The 22,219-nt window shown below is 36.0% G+C and overlaps 1 protein-coding gene across 1 annotated transcript in view; it reads left to right on the top strand.

The window, feature by feature from the left end:
- Positions 1-22,219, top strand: part of METTL25 (methyltransferase like 25) — a 42,763-nt gene that overhangs the window by 5,032 nt on the left and 15,512 nt on the right. The window contains 5 exon segments of the mRNA XM_027661719.1: positions 562-726; positions 4,997-5,097; positions 11,105-11,737; positions 14,023-14,167; positions 20,496-20,590. Of these exon segments, the coding sequence (XP_027517520.1) occupies positions 562-726; positions 4,997-5,097; positions 11,105-11,737; positions 14,023-14,167; positions 20,496-20,590 (1,139 nt within the window).

The following is a 22,219-nucleotide window of genomic DNA, read 5'->3' as shown; positions in this document are numbered from 1 at the left end:
TGTACGTGTTTGAACATAAGAGCTAAGTAATACCAAACCGAAGTACTTCATCATGAATCTAACAAAATACACATTGGAATCTAACTTTGGCCCACATCTGATTGGAAATAAAATTAATTTAACTCTCCCAGTAGATTCACCCATTACAAAGCAGCTTGGAAAGTACATGAATAGAGTGATTGTAAATCAAAACACTTCATATATTAAACAGCTGCATTGCTTTAAAAAAATCTAGTAGCATCTACTGGCAGATGGGGCTGACTAGGAAATGTATAATGAGCAAGTTTGTAAACAAAAGAAGTGATAATGTTGACTGAATTAGCTTGTCAATTATACTAAAGTAGCTCTGCTAAAACAATAGATTTTTCCACATTTACACTAGTTCAGCTAAGAGTAAAATTTCACCTCAGTTCTGAAGGGTGAATACAGATGGAGAAAAATAATGAGTTTTACCACTTATGGAAGCAAGATAAATGCCCAGTATACTAAGAATTACCTGTAGTTCTCTGTCAGCACTACTAGAGAGCTGTTAAGCACTGTTTCCTTTTCTTTTATTCGCAGATGATGACATGTTTTCCAGTGCATTTTGTGAAAACTCTGAGAAGCTTATTGATGTACATTTGTTTGCCCTGGCTGCTAAGTATTATTCTTTGTCCAACCTTGGAGTGTGTACCCCATTAGAAGATATACTTGAAGCACTGAAAGGAAACAGCCAAGGAGCAACAGGTATATTTATGTTTGTATTTTAATGTTTATTTATTATCTGTAGTCCTGCAAGTCATGTTTTTTAAGTGTGGTTTGTTGTTTGGATTTTTCTCCCTACATGCTTCTCACTTCCATTTCCATTTGTTCCTAGATAGTTTCTTCATTGCCTTTATTTAGAAAATGGATTATCTTGCTAAAATTTGAGCCTTCAGTATCTAGATCCATCCTGAGATTCAGTTTTAAAGGGGATGGGGCAGGAAGTGGGCACATCACTATTTGAGATACCTTGTTAATTCCCTTTGTTTGTCTTCTCCCTGAGTAGCAAGAATCATAGTTGCTACTCTCGCTTTTTTTAAAAGTATCACCCTAAAATATGAAAAATGATGTTTTAAAAGAAAAAAGATTTTCTTAATTGTATGTGTTTTGGACTAATACCAATTATATGTGATAAAACTAGACTAATTTAATTTTCTGTAGTTAAAAAAATTGCATTAAAACACTCTCAAATTGGCATCAAGCTGAACACTGGGAGTCTTACCCCTGATTATTTTTTCTGAATCAGATGATAAACTGTCATTTATCCTTACTTGGACTGCTGTAATTTTTACGCAAATGTGCTATTCATGGAGTCCTCAGTCTCTAGACTTGTCACTATCTTCAAGATTTCTCATTAGTTTTTAAGAGACAGATTGAGCAGCTCTCTACCTTTGCCTTCGAGTGTGTTTTATCTCTATAATATGTTAAAACTCTTAACGTGTCTTATCCTAAGTGATAGCACTATTATATAAATGCTGTGCATCTCTCCCATTTTCCACAGTGATCTCTTTCCAATTTTGCCATTTTCCATTATTAGCTCCGTGGAAGTACTAGAATGCCATAGCTAAGATAGTCTGAATGATTTGTTGTGTATTTGTCTTACTTTCTGGCTTCTTTCCTTATGCTCTCAGTTCATCTGAAGTCTGTGTTTCTAGTGCGATAACTGTATGCTGCTTTTTTTTTCCCCACTTGCTGTTTAGTTGTTTTCATTTTTATTATGATCTCATTCCCCATGTTCTTCTTAATTTTTTGTAATTCTGTAGTTCTACCTTATACTTAAGTTCATACCTGGATCAACTTTCTTAGCAAAACTTCAAGGATTCTTTCATTTTCTTGTCATGCAAAATGGAGCATCAGAAATAATTGCTGAATATTTTGTTCTCTGTTGCAGGAGTGGTGCTTGGTTGGGTAACTGGGACTGGGACTTCTGCTTTTGCAGTACTTCTAAGTTGTAATTCATAGGAAAAATAAAACATGTTCCAAATGTATACAATAGAATTATAATTCAAAACCTTTGTGCTGAATTGGCAGTAAGTATCAGTTAAGTTAACTTAATTGAAGTTCTTGGTACTCATTTGGCAGAAGCAAAATACCAAGTTATGGATTCATAAACTGCAAGTTGCCAAATGGAAGTTGTGATCTTTTAACTTTAAGCTATTTTAGGTATTTGGGATTTAATTCTGCATTTTAGAAGATATGGGTTTTTTCTGACACACTAAAGCGTGCAAGTCAAGAGAAATGTAAGTTTGAGAAAATTGGCAACTTTATGATGGCCGTGCTTATATTCAGGATAATTCCATTTATGTTTCAGATGTTTTTAATATGTTTTCTTGTTCTAAGACAAATGGGCTTTTGAGCCTATTCCCACAGTTTGCATACTTACGTAGTTCTCTAACTTCTTCACAAACTTAATATAGATATATTGCTGTTCTTCCTTGGAATAATTGGTAAGCATGAACATTTTAAGCATGTTGTGGACACAACTACTCAGAATGGAGTTCTGAGTCTAAAGGGTGTTCCCCATTGCTTCCTAATGGGAATCACCATGGTCCTGACTGCACCATCAGGTTGCTCGCAGTGAGCACACAGGGTCCAGGAGAGCCCGGCCCAAGGGGAGGAAGCCAGCAGGGAAAACTTGTTTTGTTAGAGGGTTCGTATCTGATATAGGAAGTGAAGGTTGGATTAAGGGTACTCTCTCTACAGGTACCCGTGCTAGGGGTTAACAATGGAAATGAGCAACATTTCAGTACCAACTAAAACTACTAAACTTAAACTTTCTGTTACTTTATCATATCCAAGTTACTTCTGTAAAGTATTTGAACCCCACTTTATTTTTTTCATCACAAAAGGGGATGGTTCTCTAAATTTCTGGTTTTTTGAAATTCGTATTTGTTCTGCCTACATCAGTTATACACATAATAAGGAAATCAACATGTATAGTATTTTTTTTTCAAGGAAGTAATTTTATGATAGCAGAAGGAATTTACCCAGTTTGTGTAAAACTAGTATACTTTTTTTTAATTCAAATTTTCAATTATCTGGGCAATATAAAACAGTCCCCAGATATATTTTTTGTATTAGTTTGTAATATGTCTGTTTGTTTTTCAAAATAATGTAAAAATCTATCAGAATTTCCCAGAAAATACAACAACAGTAAAATTTATTAAAAAATCCATAATTTTCTGCAAACAGTATCATTTTCCCTGAGCTGATATCTAAATAGTGTGTTCATCCTGCAGAAAGCAGGAAAAGAAGTTGAACAATGTTTAACAAACTTTAGCTAAGATGATAAATAATCTATATATGTAGGTATCAACAAATTATGCTTTTTTTCATCTGGAACCGCAGCTTATATAAGTTGGATCATGTTTCTGGGTTTCTACCGTTATTGAAATACTTAATTTGGATTAAGTACTCTCTGAAATAATACTAGCATTACGCCATTCAGTCTTTTGAGTTCATAATATAGAAAAGAGTAAAGGTGATCATTGTTCAAAGTGACAGTTCTGCTTTGGAGACCAGTCAAACAACTTTTATTTCTGTCAAGAAGTTAAATGTCTGTTTCTTCCTGTTCCGATTCTGCTTCTTCTTCTGATGAGCCTGTCCAGACACAAAAATGTTCAAATATAAACAGAGAGAGCGACCTTTTTTCTTTTTAGTTTTTTTCCTGTCTGTTTTTCTTTAATTTGATATGCTTACAAATTAAAAGCTTTTTAGGACGCTGTGTAGGTCTTCACAATTTTAAAGTTCAGGAGAATCTTCAGTGAAATGACAAACACTTGTTTCTGCTTTTTGTTTTGTTTAAGTCTTTTAGTCTATTTTTTCTTTTGTCAGTTCATAGAGTCTATATTAGATTTTAAGTACTGTCATAACAGTTTATTATAAAAACCCCAGATGTTTAAGAAATAGAGAGATCCTGTGGGCTTTGGGAAAAATAGAGAAAACACTGGGTTTCTTATGAGCTCAGTTCAATTCCCCACTCTCTTTTAAAAAAGTAACACACTTGGCTCTGTTCCCAGCATGATCTGATCAAGGAATGAATGTAGTTTTTGCCTAATGATCAGTTTCTGGACAGATGAACACATACTGTGCAAAAAGCAGAGAATGGAAAAGTATATTAATCCACCTAGTCATGTAGAAAAGTCCTGTTTTCTATGTGCATGCTCATCAGTAATGATCCAGTTTCTTCTACCATCACTCAGAAAAATTTCCATCAATTTAACTATATCCAAGTGTACTGTAGCATTAGTCCCCTGAGAGAAATGTGTGAGTTTCTTCCAAGGGAGTGACTTCTGAGCTCCTACTTTAGCTGGGTGGTGTAGAGATTAGCAAGTGGGTGCTTGGTGTTGTCCACAAGCAGTAAACCCATGATAAATATTGACTCCATCTCGTTAACACGTTCTCCAGCAACACTGAAATGAGTGATTTTCTACTATAAAGGCATAATAATTCTATAACCCACCCATAGACTAAATAAAGAAAAGGAAGGTTCATCTTCCTTTGACTTTTCCCAGCATCACTCATAACTTTTATTAGTGATATCTCCTACTTGATATTGTAAGCAAATCTGCAGCATTAACAAGCTGTACTATGTGATTATTAATTGTCCCTGCCCTTATATTTCATTTATGTCAAGGTAAATGTGGTAAATGAGACAAAAATAAATATTTTTTAAGGGACAGGGAGAAATAGCACAATTTTATAGTAGTAGCTATTGTCTAATATCTGGTCAGGTATTAGATATACTACATCTTAAAAAAACCCCTGAGTTTTGCAGTGTGTAGAATTTTACTAATTCATCCATAATTCAGAAGTTTAGTCTTGTAATAATTTAGTGAGTTTTTAATTTAAAATTACTATCCTGAAAATATAAACATCGTAGCATATGTTAGCTGGGATTTTCTTCCTGATTGGTCACAAGTCTTTGTTATTACAGGTTGTGTTGATGTGTATTTATTTTCTTAATCTGTTACAGGTATCAAAGCAGATGAGTTTATGAATAATAAGAAATCACATGAAGTGCAAGTGATGTCAGAGCTGGTAGACAACATAGTGAATTATTGTGGTATAAAGCAGGTATGAAAGCATTTCTTACTGTATGTTACCAGGCAACTTCCGAATTACTCTCTTTATTGTATGCAAATACATCATTTTGATGTTCTGTCACTGCTGGTTTTATTTTTCCTGTACATAATTGTAGCTAAAGAGCCGTTAGGCCCAAGCTGAAAGACAATTTTGTTCACAAATGTGTAGTTCCAAAGGTGCTGCCTTTCAAGTGGCTCATAATCATTCATGAGTAATTTTAAGAAATTATGATCATCCTCTCTATGTTGAGCAGCTAAAAACTGTACTGCTTTTTGCTATGGACAAGTACTGCCTTGTTTATCAGTATGATATTGCTGGCAATTTTCGGTAAGCGTCAATAGGAGAGCTGCCTTATGTCAGGCACACGAGAGTGCCTCGTAGATACCAAAGCAAAGTATCTTGAGAGATTTGGAAAGGTCATCTTATTCTGGCACAAGATTTAAATTATTTTCTATTGTTTAATACTGTTGACCTTTATTTAACATGAATTGAGATCTGTCAATTAGGAATTTAGTTATGACCCTTTTAGTTGGAAGAGAGATGAAGTTAAGCAGAGCTTTGTGTAGCAGAGTATGTATGAAATATGTTTCGTAGAACACCAATGACAACTGGACACCCAACACCATTATCACCCAGCAATTACTGTATAAGCTGGCCATTTCATACTTCAGAAGGCAAGTTCTTCCTTGGATGGTAAAGAATTGCAGGATTCCTTTCTCAAATTTGATTGTAACTTAATCTTTTTTTTTTTTAACATGTAATTATGATTACACAGTGCACTACATTGCTGTTTCATTAAAACTTTGCAGAGTTTTACTTATGGATCTGTTGACAAAACACAAACATTCCAACAATACTTGACTTTTTTGAGTAGTGTATTTCACATTCTATTAGACAAAAGTACACCAATACTATTTCCTCAGTTTACATGCATATAGGTTTCTTATACATTTTTACCATGTTAAACTTTCTGTTAGATTCCATACCTTAGGCCTGTGTTGTGGTAAGGCTAAATTTTTCACTATCTGGGTAAGCTGAGTTCATTTATTCATTTTAGTCTCTATAATGCTAGTAACTGGCCAATGTATCTTCATCCTTGCTTTAAACTAGAGATGGCTAATGGCTCTGGACACTGCCTTTCTACATCTGAGCTGCACTTGCTTTCTGTGCAAGGAGCCATAAGTGTAAATGAAGACTAATTTCCTTCAGGCTAATATTAATTTCCACAAAGTTTTGTGAAGAACAAACTGTATTTGTTTAAAACCAAAGATTAATAAGGTGTCTGCCCAGATTTTATGCTGAGTATATTTTCTCTGAGCATTTTTTTCCTGGGTAAATATGTCTGAGTTTAAAATTAATGTACCTGTAGCATCCTGAGTTGCTGTTGCTACCACCATAGGGAAGGCCCCAAAACTTGGATTCAGCTCTGAATTGCTAAAGCTGAACTTTGGTTAGGAGGTTATTTGGCTCAGACTGAGTTTAATTTAGATAAGTAAATGGTACAGTACTCTTGATAGGTTTGGGTCAGGCCTGTGGCATCCTTGGAAACAGAGATCAAAATTCTCAGTCCCGACCATCTGTTTTGTGAGGTATGACTGACGAAGGCAAAGTTTTAGGGAGTCTTCTTATAACTGGAATTACCAAGTAAATAGAGAGCTGCAATTAAGGCCAAATATTACTAGATGAGACACAATCAATGTGTGAGCATCTGTGATTGCTTACAGCAATGGAAGGCAATCTCTCCAGCAGCTCTTTAAGGGCCAGCTGCAGTGACAGGTGTGGGTGCCCTCCTAAAGTGGATGTGCTCTGTAAAGAACAGAAATAGAGTAGCAGCAGATTTGTGAAAGTCTTTTATTCTATCATAAGCATGTTTTTTGACTTGCCGACCTTTTGTTTCAGGCAAGTATTAGTTGTTCAAGTATTGAAGACTTTCATGTGCTGTAAAAGCTGAAGGAGAGTATACATTGCTTATAATGCAATATTAAATGTTCTCTGCGTTTGCTGTAAGGTGGTGTTTCATATAGCATTTTCATTTAGATTTAAATAGTTCCTGTGAGATTCAGGAAGGAAAGGAAAGAAAAACCCGTGTTCAGAAAGTAAAAAAGTAAAGCCATTTTAATAACTTAACTGGAGTTTCAATGTAGCTGGTTACTAATAAAATCTCAAACCAGTCATTATTAAGTATAATGTCAATATGCTGCAATTTCATGCAGGCATAATGCACTTTTATCAGATGGCTTGGAGTATCTTTTTACATAGGATTATTTTTTGAAAAAATTGTAACATTTAATGAAAAATATTTCTGTATATCACTGGATATGAAATGCCTACTGCTCTATATTAACTTTTTCCATTTTAGTCATACACCATAGCAACATTTATTTGTGCAAAGTTACAAATCCCTAATAAATGAAAAGAGCTTTCCTGTTACCTTGAGAAAAAAAGAAAAGCTTCCTTCTCACCCTTTAAAAAGCAAATCCTTTTGTTTTGGTTTCCTTTCAACTTAAAATGAATACAGCAATTATAAAGTTTTAGGAGAGTTTTTTCTTATTGATTTTTTTCTATCCTTCTCACAAAACAAAATATATGCGGCATTTAATTAAAAAATCTGGAGCCATGAAAACACATTTTACAACAGTACGCGTCCTCAGGGTGTTTCTTTCCGATATTACAGATCACTGACAGCTTGAAAAATGCCCTCCATCTCACCTCCATAGCCATGATGTGTCACGGGTGGTAGAGGATATTGCTCTCTGTTGATATTTTATAGTGTAGTATAATAAATAGTAAAATAAGAATAAAAGCAAAAATTTTAATACCACTGTAATCACTTCTAGTTTAATGATTTGAATTAAAACATTAAAGCAAAATAACTAAAGGGGTTTTTTTCAGTTGTTTACTGCCCCCTTTAAGCACTGTTCCTATCATATAAGTGGAACTTTATTTTTTAAAGAAATACTTGATTAAACTCTGAAAAGAAGCCAGTGTTGATTCCTCTTTGCTTAAGTGCACATTTCTTTTCTTCAATGTATTTGTCAAAGTTTTCCTTGGAAATTGCAGCATGTGCAGCAAGACTTGCAATGTGTAATGTAAGGATGATATAATTCTGCATCAGCATCCATTACATTTGTGATTTGGTCCTGGGAAATGTTGGAATGCTTCTGGAGACAAAGTTCTTGATTGCACTGTGCCAGAAACTGTGTTTAAACATAGTACCCTGCTCACTGTGGACAAGACCTTTGGAGTTTATTATATCATGGAATTTTCATTTTAAAGGTTCATGCTTGACAGATATGCTACAGGTTGCTGATTACCTTTCCCTGTGTAATCAAGGGAAGGTAGAGCAGGGAATAATGTAATGCAGTCTATTTTTTTAGTACAAGATCATTGTCTGCTTATTATTAGTCAGTTTTTCCTTTCGTTTAAAAACTGTTCTCCCAGTACTAATTTAACAATGTATTACTGTTTTCTTTTTACCTGGAAACAACTAAAGAAACTTTCCCCAAACCGCAGTTTGTATCTACAGCCACTAGAGGTCACACTTAGGAATAATTCACCAGCTGTCTCTTGTGTCCAAATGCTGCTTTTCACAGAAAAAATTAAAAACTTCAAGAAGTGGAGGTGTGCATATTCTGCATAACTGTAATATCTTTTACATGAAAGAGTAGGTAAAATCATTCCCTGAACAATTTTCTTTCCTTTTTAAATGATAGAATCGCAGAATGAGTAAGGTTGGAAAGGGTGATCTGGTCCAACCCACTGTTCAGACAGGGTCATCCTAGAGTACCTTGCACAGGATTGCGTCCAGACGGCTCTCGAATATTTCAATGAGAGAGACTCTGAAACCTCTCTGGGCAATCTGTTCTGTGCATGGTCACCTGCACAGTAAAGTTCTTCCTCGTATTCATGTGGAACTTCCTCTGCATCAGTTTCTGCCTGTTGTCTCCTGTCCTATTGCTTGGCACCACAAGGAGAGCCTGGATCCATCCTCTTGGCACCCTTCCTTCAGATACTTACAGACATTGATGAGATCCCCTTTCAGATATCTCTTCTTGAGGTTGAACAGGCCCAGATCTCTCAGCCTTTCCTTGTAAGAGAGATGCTCCAGTCCCTTAATCTTCGTAGCCCTTCACTGGACCTGCTCCAGGAGCTCCATGTCTCTCTTGTATTGAGGAGCCCAGAACTGGACACAGCACTTCAAATGCAGTCTCACCAGGTTTGAGCAGAGGAGAATATTGGTGATACATGTGACAAATAAATGTAGTTTTCAGAAGTATGCTTAGATTATATAAATTCTATTTCACTAAATCCACTCCTGTACAGATTTATTTCAAGAAATGTGAGGAATGTAGCATGCCTAGATTACAAATATACAGCAATATCACATGATAACTGCAGATGAGAAAGCCATGTGCAACCTGGGTAAACAATTTTACCTAATAGCATGTATTCTCCACTGTTCTATGTAGTTACTAGTGACATTGGCTCAAATTTTTCTTTCTAATTCTATGACTGTCCAAATCTTTTTTATTAGAGTAATAATTAGAGTAATAAGAATATTACTAGAGTAATAAGAATAAGTCTTTCTTTCTCATTCAGGGAGACTATTGCTCTATTGAGTATTCTTACCTGATAAAAAACTACGCTGTTGACTTTAAGATCATAGGATCATATAATCAACTGGGTTAGAAAAGACCTCCACCTCCAAAATTATCAAGTCCAACCCTTGATCCAACACCACCATGGTTACTAGACCGTGGCACTAAGTGCCACATTCAGTCTCATCTTAAAAACCTTCAGGGACAGTGAATCCACCACCTCCCTGGGCAGCCCATTCCAATGTCTGATTACTCTCTCCATAAAAATTTCTTTCTAATATCCAACCTAAACTTCCCCTGGCAAAGCTTAAGATCATGCCCTCTTGTCCTACTGCTGATTACCTGGGAGAAGAGACCGACACCCACCTGGCTACAAGCTGCTTTCAGGTAGTTGTAGAGAGTCATGAGGTCTCCCCTGAGCCTCCTCTTCTCCAGGCTAAACAACCCCAGCTTCTCCTCATAGGACTTGTGTTCGATTCCCTTCACCAGCCTTGTTGCTCTTCTCTGGACCTGCTCCAGGACCTCAATATCCTTCCTGAACTGAGGGGCCCAGAACTGGACACAGTACTCAAGGTGCGGCCTCACCAGCGCTGAGTACAGGGGAAGAATCACTTCCCTGGTCCAGCTGGCCACACTGTTCCCGATCTAGGCCAGAATACCATTGGCCTTCTTGGCCACCTGGGCAACTATGAGACAAACTAAACTGTCAGCTATCACTCATTCTTCCAGAATAGCAGTGGAAAGTACATGTGACATATGAGCCTCTTTGTTTTATTACAAAAGCATCTTCACATTAAACAAAGCTGTATGGATTGTTTTCACAAAGTGGGAAAGCAGTATAAATAAGCATTCTGACATAAAAAGGGGTATTAATATCACCTGTCTTTAGGTGACATCTGAAGTGATTACATTAGGCACGGAATCTGAAGATGCTCTTTTCCTGTACACTTAGTGGTAGTAGGCTCCTCGGTATAGGAATTAGGTGCCTAAATCTGAATACTGTGAGCGGTTGATTTGCTGACTGTATATCCTGATCCAGTTTAGCAAAGGCAGATGGAGTTCCTGGTGGTTTATGCTTATTGTCTTTAGCAGAAGGATTTTTTGTGTCAAAAAATATACTGAGAATCTTTTTCAGAAGAGTCAGGATGTACATTGCGTGAGCACTGCAATGTCTTTTTTCTAGAGCAAATCAGTGAAGATTTAATTCTGTGTTTTAAAGTCAGGAGGTAGACCAACAAAGCAAAAGAGCTAAGTGAGTTGGGAAGGATGGTACTGATAATGTAGCTATTCGATCCCTGCTTAATTTTTTAGGAAATTATTTTGCATATGAAGTGTGCCTTGTTGCTCATAATTATAGCAATTTTTTTTTTTCTTTTTTATTTCCCCCCTCCATTATCTAGGTGATTGATATAGGTTCTGGAAAAGGCTACCTGAGTTCATTTTTGTCCATGCAATACAACTTAAAAGTTTATGGGATTGACTCCTCCAACTCCAACACAGATGGTGCTCATGAAAGGAACAGAAAACTGAAGAAACACTGGAGAGCATATCAGAGTCGAGGAAGAGCAAACCTCAAAACCCAGAGTCTGGAAAAGATAAATGACAGGCCAGTGGAAAGTGAAATGAAATCTAAAATGATCAATGAAGAGCTCTTAAATAATGCCAAAAGTCTTCGAAGTCGGGACCAAGTGATTATGCAAGATTTAGTTCCTTCTTGTGGTTTCACAGAAATGGGTACATTTGAAACCAGGACAGAAACTGAAGCTGATTTGATGCCTCAGACAAAATCTCATGATGGCAAACTTTCTGAAGAGGTTCTTGCTATTCTAAATGTTCTGCCTGCTGATGCTGTAGAAGTTTTTTCTTCATCTCATCGTAACTGGGGGGAACTCTGTGAAGAGGAAAAAGTGCAAAGAAAAAAGACATCTCTCAAGACTAAAGCAACAAAGTCGAGTGAATCGAACCTCTATTTACCCTTAACCTCTTGCATCACTGCAGAAACAGAACTCAGTGACATCGTAACAGATCTGGAGGTTATTTTACTATACATATTTACTATATTTAGATTGTACATTGTCTATATTGCCATTTTCATATGTACATAATATTTACTGGGTGTACACAGGGTGCTATCTGTGGTGTAAACAAATATTCTGGCACAATAATGGTTTTCAGCCAGGTAGCAGAAGTACGTCTAGCAGATACAGGTTGTTTTTCTATTTTAATATATGTGTTGGGACTATTTTGAAGCAGCTTTTAGAATTTATGAGATAATAATCAGCTGTCAAAATTAACAGCATATATATTAGCACATTTAATTATTTTACAACTGTCATTATAGATAAAATAAATCTATTATGTAAGGGGTTATATTTATCAAGTATATGAATATATATTCAATTTTCCCGAATTTTCTAATTTTTAAGTCAGCTATCACTGACTGAAAAAGATTTTTCTAATTTCAGTCAAACTGGGAAGGCATAGGAGAATTTATTGTGTATAGTACTCAAGATGAAGAGTTTGTAAACAGCGTTTTTATTTTGACTTTCCAGAGTAATTTAATTTAGTAATTTACTAGCTGGCAGGGTTTGTGTCTACACAAACAAGCCCAAACTCAGCTGCCCAAAGACAGTGATACAAGTCTGGAAGCTCTGTGGTTGTATGTTTAGTTCCTTAGTTCCTACGCCTGAACTAACTAATGTACATTGATTGATTTAGATGCATTCTGTCTTTTATGAAATGATAAAAACATACCTATGTGCAGTAGTAACCAAACTACTATATTCCAGATTGTAATTAATCTCTGATTCAGGACCACAGGTTTGTGCTGATGGTCCTGTAACCTGGGCAAATAAATGCTACTGAGTATCTGAGAATGTGTGGAGCAAGCTCATGTCTGTATGCAAAAGACACCCTGAGCAGCAGGGTTTGTTGATGAAGCATACACCTTTACATTTGTATCCACTTAGCATGTAATATGTATGATGTAAAAGGTAGAAGAAATCCTATAACACTGCCTTTCTTTATGGTGAAAGAGTAAAGGGGAGGTTTTACTGTTTTGCACGTGTATGTACTATGTAATACAGATGCATGAGAAAATCAGATAAAATTAGAATGATTATAGACAGGTATCCCAAGTGAGTGACCCTGGGCTAATTTCATGCTGATAACCTGGAGGAGAAGGCTCTGGGGAGACCTTATAGCACCTTCCTATACCTAAAGGGGGCCTACAAGAAGACTGGAGAGGGAATTTTTACAAGGGTATGGAGTGATAGGACAAAGGGGAATGGCCTTAAGATGAGGGAGGATAGGTTTAGGTTTGGTATTAGGAAGAAATTATTTACTGTAGGGTGCCGAGACACTGAAACAGGTTACTTTGAGAAGCTGTGGATGCCCTGTCCTTAGAAATGTTCAAGGCCAGATGAGATGGGGCTTTAAGCAACCTGATCCACTGGAAGATGTTCCTCCCCATGGCAGGGGATTGAAACTTCATGATCTTTAAGGTCCCTTCCAACCCAAACCGTTCCATGATTCTGTAATTCTGTGATTAATAAATATGGCTGAAATTCAAAGCAACACCATGTTTACCGTGCAGATTCCAACTAATAATGCCAGAAGGGAAATATCTTGTTATGAATGGTGAGAAGAGGAAAAATTTTGATGGAGAAATGGAGGGAAAAGGGAAATTGCCGAAAAAAGAAAGCAGGAAATAGAATGGACATAAGAACAGAGCATCTGAAGCTGAAGTTCTTCCTTTGTACCTTGGAACAAAATGGCCATTTGTTGAATAGGAGCAGGCATACTGAGAAACTGTGCCAGTACTACAGTTTTGGAAATAACAAAGCCTGCTCTTCACCTTCCATCTGTATTTAGGAAGTAGTTTTGATTTCAGCAACTTAAAGGTGCAGAAATTCCATTGATATGTCCATCCAGATTTACAGCAGTAAATCTTAAATAAGAAAAAGAAGTAGCAGTGGTACTAATAACAAGAACAGGACAGCTAGGAAAGACAAGAGAAAATGGCCTGTGTCCAGTCAACATGTAGATGATCCCTTCCATGCAGCTGTTGTTCATAGTCTTGAACCTCTCATGTCTCATGGTTGGTTTTCACCATGTTTTTTTAGCACTGAAGACCTTTTCTGAATATTGAAAAATTCTAGGACAGAACAGCAGGAGTCTTTGCGGAGTTGTGTATTTTTGCCCTACAGCTCACTAACCATTTGCAGATTATTTGGGTTTTGGAGTTTGTTATTATTTATGCTCTTTCAGTTGATGAGGGAGATGCTTTATTATTGCCTCTTTAAATTTTTCTTTCTAGGACTGTGTGATGGTGGGTCTACATACGTGTGGAGATCTGGCTGCAAATACACTACGTATTTTTGCTGCCAAGCCTGAAGTCAAAGCAGTTTGCAGTGTGGGCTGCTGCTACCATCTGTTGTCAGAACAATTTGAAAACCAAGAAGGTAAATCTTCTGAGCTTAACTTGTGGCTGCAAGTTTACATATTGAGAGTATTATACCTTTTAAAAACCTCCTTGTGTTTTTTCCTTTCCAGTGGCTTATTTAGAACTGGTTTTAATAATATTATGTGGGTCATTCACTCCCGGATGCCCTGTAGCTTTTCCGTTATGCCAATATTCCTAATATTCTTACTGAGATTAGGGACATTAATGCATAATCTTTTTATGTGGTTATGCATACAGCTGGGTTTATTCCATTGCTTCACTTATAAATGTGGAGGCTTTTTTGGTTCAGTATGTTTCTCTCCTTTCAAAATATTTTGTACCAGACTCTGTCCTTGGGTGTCTACATGCAACATCTTGTTATATTGAGTTGTACATATACAACTATGAGGAGAATTAAGTTCTTGTAATGTAAGGTAATACTAAAAAAACCACCAATTTTGGTGCTGTGATCTGGGTCATTGCCAGTTTAGACCATCATGTACATATATAACAGTTTTCCTTGGGGACACAATCTGAAAATTATTTTGGGATTCACACTATAGGCAAATTTTCCTTGAAATGTGAAGGTTTTTAATTTTTGATAGAAAGTTGGTATTTTTACTTGGAAGTTCTTTTACCTGAAATTCTACATAATGATAAACATTTAAGCAGCTGGCTTTCCTGAGGCAAGTGGTACATAGCTGAGCTCCCTAAATGACCAGATGCCAAAGTCCTAGAACCTGATCATTATATCAAGCAAGCCTGAGAAAGGGGTGGATTGGCAAATTTTATTTCAGCTCTTTCAGAGAACTTCACAGACAGAAAGGCAGGTGAAACCCAGCTGTTTCTCTTTAACAGTTAGCTGCTCAGGCAGTCTGTTCCAGACTGATCGTGACATGTGCTAGCTCTTGCTTACTTTAATAATCTTTTCATGTTGTTTTTGTTTTGCTCTGCAACAATTTTAAAGAGTTTTTGAAGTGTATTAGTTATTTCACAATACTTCAGCTCACTCCAAAACCAAAAGGAAAATACAATTGAAGTCCCTAAGTCATAGAAATGCAATTAGTAAAAAACCATACAATTCCTTTTACACCAGAGCTTTAAGAAATTAAGAACATTCCATGTACTTGTGTTTGAGTCTGAGTGTCTGAATTTGCTGTAACACAGGAAAACACTTATTTGTTCGAAATCAGTCCAATATGCAAGGTTTTACTTGCAAGGACACAGTGGGAAGTTCTGTTATAAAGCATTTTATAGTTATTTTGTCTTGACTTAGTGGCTTCAAAGTTTTAAAAACTCTTAAAAATGTCATTACTCTATTCTATATTTATATTATTTTTTTACCCTCCTTCAAAGTTTTTTATTTTCTTGAGCTGTGCACCCTTAAAGTCAAGGTTGTGGCAAGTCCAGCTCAAAGCTCTTTCCCCCTAAGTAGCACATTTTCCATCTTTACTGCTTCTTTAATGTAAACTCAGATGGTTGTTCTCATAAGTGTACTTTAAGCAGATGAGCCACCTCACAGAAGAGCTGCTGTGGACTGTTGGTTGCCATAACCTGAGACGGCTGGGCAGTGTGTTGTTTGGCAGTTAAGATTTAATACCAAGATCAGTCTTATTTGAGGCCAGTGAAAAATTGCTTTTTCACTTCATATTAACTGGAATTAACTGATATTCGTAGGGAGAAAATGTACCTGTTTTGATGCCTAACTTAACATTTATATCTGAGGCAGTGAGTAGACAAAATATCAACAAAATGTTACTATAGTGTTCTTGGTGGGCTGCTGAATCACCTTGGTTATCTTAATTTTGGGGGATTTTTTTTGTCTGAGCTGCATTACATTTCTCATATATCCTAAAGATAATAAAGATATTGCAAGATGTCCTGATTCAGTTTGCCATTGGACTTGCTGTGAGTACTTTGGGAGCATTTCTGATGAAAGTAGTGCCAGCAGTCACAATGTTGGGTAATGCAAGCAGTATATAGTGTCCTTCTATGTCTATAAATAAACTAAATTCGTCTGGAAAGTTTTGTTAAGGGACCATGTTTCCAATTATGCTGGGAATAATTTTGAATTGCTATCATGAAAGTTTTTGCTTTGATTTATTAGTAGCTACAGCAATCAAGAGGTGCTATGTAATGTCAAATTTCAACTCAGTTTAAAAAAGTTGAAGGCAATGGCATTTAACACCTGTCTTTAAATTTCACTGCTCTTATAAGCAGTACCAAATTCTAAGTTTCAGTTAATAAGCTCTTGGAAAATTCTAAGTAGTTTTACTCTGGCTCTCTCTAAGGAGAATTGTCTGTTTATATAGAGATTCTTCTAGGGATAAAATATACATAGCCATTAGAATAATTTATTCCTTTGAGGTTTTTCTTCCCTGTTACTGCACTGGATAGTCAATTACATCAGAGTAGTAAGGATTTTACTATTTATTAGAGACTTTTTACATATACCTATTTACATAATGAGCCATTATGGCAGATTTCTGGAAAAATTCAGTCTGCTCATGATTTTTAGGGTTAGAACAGTAAGCATCAGGAGAATAACCACAGGGTGTGATTAGACTGTAACAATTGATGAAATTAACAAGGATCTGAATAGTTACTATTTATAAGTATTTGAGAGTTTGAAATAAGACATAGGTGTAGTTGTATAGGTACTTTCAGCGATAGCTCTTTTTGAGGTTGGCTTGAGTACTGCAAATCATGAACTCCAGCTTTTGTAAGGATTTCTTAAGTCAGGTCACTGCTGGGCACAGGAGTTCTAGAGCCCTCTGGTAGCTGTGGAGAGTAGCTTCTCAACAATGCACTCTGGGAGAAGTCAGCAAAGCTTTTGCAGGATGAACTTTAAGCCTTAAAGGCTAATGAACATAATTAAGGGAACCAAAAGGGTTGCAAAGGGTAGTCAAACTTCACATACAGAATTTTATCAGATTTGTGAAGCCTGAAAAGGCCTTGAGTAAGCTGTATTCAGAGGAAAAACTTCGAAACTGAATTTTCTGAAGGATTCCTTATGCAAACAGAATGGCTTCATATCACTCCATTCCACTGAAATATGAAAGATTGCTCACTGTTTCAGAGTATTAGAGTACAGATGATTTATGTGTTTCCTAGGTATATTTTCATAGATATTCCATAGCCAGTGTCTTAAAATAAGTAACTCTGACTTGTAATCTCTCTTGAGTTGGGTTCATTTCTCCCGATGGTTTAAACCAGCACATATGGCCAAGGAAGACTTAGTCTTTCCCACGAAGGAAAAAGGCAATTAAGTAGTTTATCTGCTTTGTTTGGAATAACAGAAGTAGGCTGAGAATCTCTGATGTCATGGAAGATAGATGGTATGGAGGACCTGAAAAAGGTTATTTGTGTTTTAGTACTACCTTGATGAAGTTTCTCAGTGTATACAAAGAGAAAAAGTAGGATGTATGTGAACAAATTTGAGGAGGGTAACAAAGAATAATTTCCGCTGAAAAGTCTCAGACGAAAAAATGACTTTTCAACCCACTGAATTACATCATCAGTCAAAAGGTTTAGGGTTGGGATTCAGAGAGCCACAAAGCCTCTAGGGACACCAGGGCTGGAGAAGGCATGCCAAGGGAAGCACGACATTGCACCAACATCACTGCCTCCACACCTTTCTGATTTGGGTTGTCTCATGGAACTCGAGTCAAGCTTATTTTTCTAGTAACAGTAAAACTGTTGGTCTGTTGTGTTATAAGGACCATATTTTACTGTAAAGCTTTGTGAAGTAAAATTCACATGTTAACACCCTAGAAATTGTAGTATTATTCTTAGATGAAAATCTATGGATGGGCTAGTATTAACGGTATTATAGAAGCTTGTCCTATTCTCTTGGATTTCCTTGTAATCATCTGTGAACATACAGAATTATTAGCTGTTAAAAGGATTTTACCTTTATCTTACTTCTACTACCATATATTTTTTCTATAACTAATAAAAAAAAGAAACATCAATATAAAATTGCTGATGTTTTATTACAATATTTGCAGCAGTTATTTTATTAGATGTGTGATTTAGTCTTTTTTAGAATTTAGCTTGGAGGTAAATTTATAGCAATTTAACTAATATGTTCTAGGATTATACCCCAGCATAGCTTCAGTTCAGCTCATAAAATGATTACCTAAAATTCCCCATTTTGTTAACTGTTCATGGAAGAAGTTCTGTTTGATTCTGTACTGAATTATAACATGATTGCTTCATGTGCTGTTGAACACTCGAGCTGTTTACTGTGAAATCTTCCATGGAATACCTGTACTTAAGATGTTTCTTGAGTGTTTTTGGAGATTTATACAGTTTAGAACAGCTGTTGTGTTCTCAGATAGAAGCACAATAAGGTATTTAGTGAGCTATATAATATTAAGTATATCTGAAAGTAGTTGCAGGCATTAAAAGAATTTCCAAGGGGTTAAAATGTAGCTTCTAAATATATGAACTTTATAGTGATATATTAATCTTACAGTTTTCATCAGTGTGCTTGAGAGTGGATTGGATATGAAAAACTAAATAGAACTTAAGGCAATATTGTAGATGTGTGGTCAACTTTGAATATACACAAAAAATTCACTTGAAGCATGAGTTTCTCTTGCTTTTTCTCCTACTTTACAGTTTCAGTAATTTAAATGAAGATGGTGCTTTGCCTGATTATCTTTTTCAAAGGTGTCATAAATTCCTCAGTATTATGCATGAGTACACTGCACTGATATTGGGATTGTAGCTGAGAGGGTAGTGACTTTAACTTGCATGAATGATTAATTTACCTGGAGGATGGTGTAAATTAGAAGGGATTTGCTTGAAAAGATCAATGATTTCATCTTTCTAACCCAGTTTTCAAATTTTTATTTTGTAATATTTTAACATATGTATTAGAAGGGCTTATTAGTGTGAATCATACAATAGCAACCATGGCAGTCATTGTTTTCTTTGAAGAAAAATAATATACTTAATAAGTTCCTACTGCCATCCCTGCAATAGAAGTACCCATGTACTCATGTACTCGTAATTAGACTTGAAGTTAATTAATGTTTTAGAGCTTGTCATGAGGCACTTACAAATCTTAGCACATTCCTAGTGCTGAAATCAATTGTAAGTTGTTTTATCAAATTACATCTTTATTTCTAAAGAATTTTCTTTCTCCTTCTGCTAATCATTCAGAATTAAAATCCTGTTCTTAAATCACGGTACTCAAATCAGTATTCACCTGCTATGAGCCTCTGACATTCCTCAGGGCTAAAAAGGGAGCAAAGTGTGAGGTTGTCTGCAGAAGATTACCAGCTTGCTGTTACTCTCTAGAGATCAGCTGAGACTGGGCACTAGAAAAGCAAGGGCTTTGCGGGGGGAGGTCTTTATAGTTCTTTTTCTTTTTCTTTTTCTTTGCTTAACTTTTATTACATGAATTCTACTTAAATGTATCTCAGACTGTTGGTAAATTTGAAGTTGTATTTCTGCTGTCATCTTTTTAACTCCATTACATGATTTATTCTTAAATATGCCCCAGTCACCTTCCTGTGCTTAAAAGCCAGGATCCCAGCCAATTTGTAGGGGTTTTTTAATAAAGTAGTAATTCTTATTCAGCATTCTAAAAAATCAGCTGACAAATGTGCTAATGAAAACTCTAAACATTTAGAGTTTGACTACATTTAAAGCTGAGTATTAAGACCATCTATAAAGTAATCTCTGTACTTTAGTTTCCCCACATTTGCATTACTGTTAAACATGAAGAATTGTGTTGTTATTTAAAATATAAATGATACTGAAACAAACTGAGCACAGATTGTGATGCAAATGCTTCTTGATGTTTTGAAGAAACAGCAAGAGCCTTTGCAGCTGCTCTTTTCTGGAAAACAAACATTCTGCCTTGAAGCAGAACAGTCTTTCGAAATTGGAATAAACAAATACACATTGTTCTGTGGGATGCTTAAAAGATGTTTATGATAGAATAAGAACACAATGAGAAGTGGTACTGAAGTCCTGCTGCATGGAGTGACTGCCTGGCCTATATCTTGTGACTCATGCTGTAGCATGAGGTGCCAGGAGGATTTGCAAACTTTTCTCTTGTCCCTTTGGTTTTTTTCAGTGGATTTTTTTAAAGGACATTACATTCACTTAAAATTGTTTTGGAAAATGTGAAATTATCAGAAATTCAGCATAAACCAAAAACATGTGTTACAGCAAAACATGTTTTTTATAGCACCACCACAGGTTTTTGTACTGGATGAGAACAATTAAGTGTTTCTGCTACCATTAACTACTGTTCTTCTTGCCCAATCCATTGTGCATTCTGTAAGTAAGAGAAAAAGTTGTGCCTTTTTTTTTCCTCCATTTTGCAGAATGCTGCGACAAAGTGTGGGGATTTCCCATGTGTCAGTACTTGAAGGACAAAGGCTGGTGTTGTGGTCGCAATGCTAGAATGTCAGCATGCTTGGTATGATTCCCCTTCTTCTCTTTTTCCTACTGAGAGCTTTGTCCAGATGTTATAGAATTCATTGTTTTTGGCTTCTAATCCTAAAGCCATGACTTTAATCCAAGACTATACAGAATAACATCATTAATGTTGTAAGCATGATAAATTATATCTAAAAAAAATAGTATTGACCTTTAGCTTTATATATTTTATGCTTGCTAAAGGCATGAAAAAATAAGTAGTGACAAAAGTGCATTTTAAGACTGTACAGAAAGGCCAAACCTTTGCTGAAATCTAAACAAGGTAACCCCTCAGGATAACAGTTCCTAGCCAAGGACTTAGGGGGAAACAAGGTAATTGTTGAAGGATTGCAATCAGTAACTCCCCCAATGCCTTCATGATTCATAATATTGAATGTTCTGACTGTTTAAAACTTGAACAAACCTGCCCATTCCAAAAACTAGAAGAGCTCTAAAATCCATGAGGCTTAAGAATCTGGAAGCATTTTTTTTAAGAGAGCACTGAGAGATTAAATACTTTTAAAGACCTAGCCTCATCAAGATAGATTGATGAGCTGTTGTCTTAATTTGAAAAAACAGATAGGTACTGAAAATTTCAACCACTTTTAGTTAGAAGATCACTATTCCTTCCCTTTATTAATTTTTCATTTCTGGTATCATAATGAATCACATCAGGTTATGGTTAGCCTCTGCTGCTTGCTCTGTACCTCTGTTACAGAGAACAGTGTAGACTAAAGACTCAGTATAGGCTAATGTATTGAGATTACAGAAACTTGAACTAGCATGATAATTGAATGCTATTAGAAGAAAGTATAGGAGGACAGTTGTGAAGTATTCATAAGGCTTAAATGTGTTACCCTTGGAAAGTAAAAGAAAAGATTTGTTCATTTTAGAGATGTTGCTATAAAACATTACAAAAAATTGCTTTCTAAAGAGATTTGCTTTTTCTCTTTTTCTTGTGTCATACAATACCTTCCTCAGTTGACACATTAGCCATTTCCTCTCCTATTCCATTTCTTTTGGAAAAAGTTCGGGCTGTTTTTCAACAATGTTAGGAAGATAAATTTTGTAACCAAATGACCCCCAGGAGACAGTACTGTTCATGCCATATATATCTATTTTAGATTTCTCAGAAATCACAGAAATTTGGCAGTTAAAAGCTTTTTTTGTTTAAATATTCACAAAAGGCAAAGAGTTCTCTTGTGTCGCTAGATACTTCTACTGTTAAGTGTGTAATTCTGTATATGCATTTTTCATGACTAGGATTTTCCTTACCTTTTAGGAGGTACAAGAGAGCCAGCACAGTGCCACTAGGCATGATCTTTCTAGGGGTAAAGGCTGGCCAGGAGAGACTCAGTCTGCTGAGCAATGACACTCATCATTCAAATTCATTGATATGCCAAGGGTCAAAGGTGTTGGGTGAGAGTTTGATTTTCAGACCCATACAATACATATCAGAACCCACATGCATATCCTAAGCAGCAGCATATTCATGCTGGTATGAGAGCTATAGCTTACACAGCAAAAGACAAACATCATAGTTGGCCAAAGTCACGAATGAACTACATCTACTTGGACTGTGTTTAAAGAACAGTCTGAAATACAAGGTTGGTTCTATAACTAGGAGAAG

The sequence above is a fragment of the Corapipo altera genome, unplaced genomic scaffold (genome assembly GCF_003945725.1).
Source record: "Corapipo altera isolate COAL_440 unplaced genomic scaffold, ASM394572v1 1, whole genome shotgun sequence".
NCBI lineage: Eukaryota > Metazoa > Chordata > Aves > Passeriformes > Pipridae > Corapipo > Corapipo altera.
The sequence above is the reverse complement of the archived record's forward strand: the minus strand, read 5'-3'. Positions and strand labels throughout refer to the sequence as shown.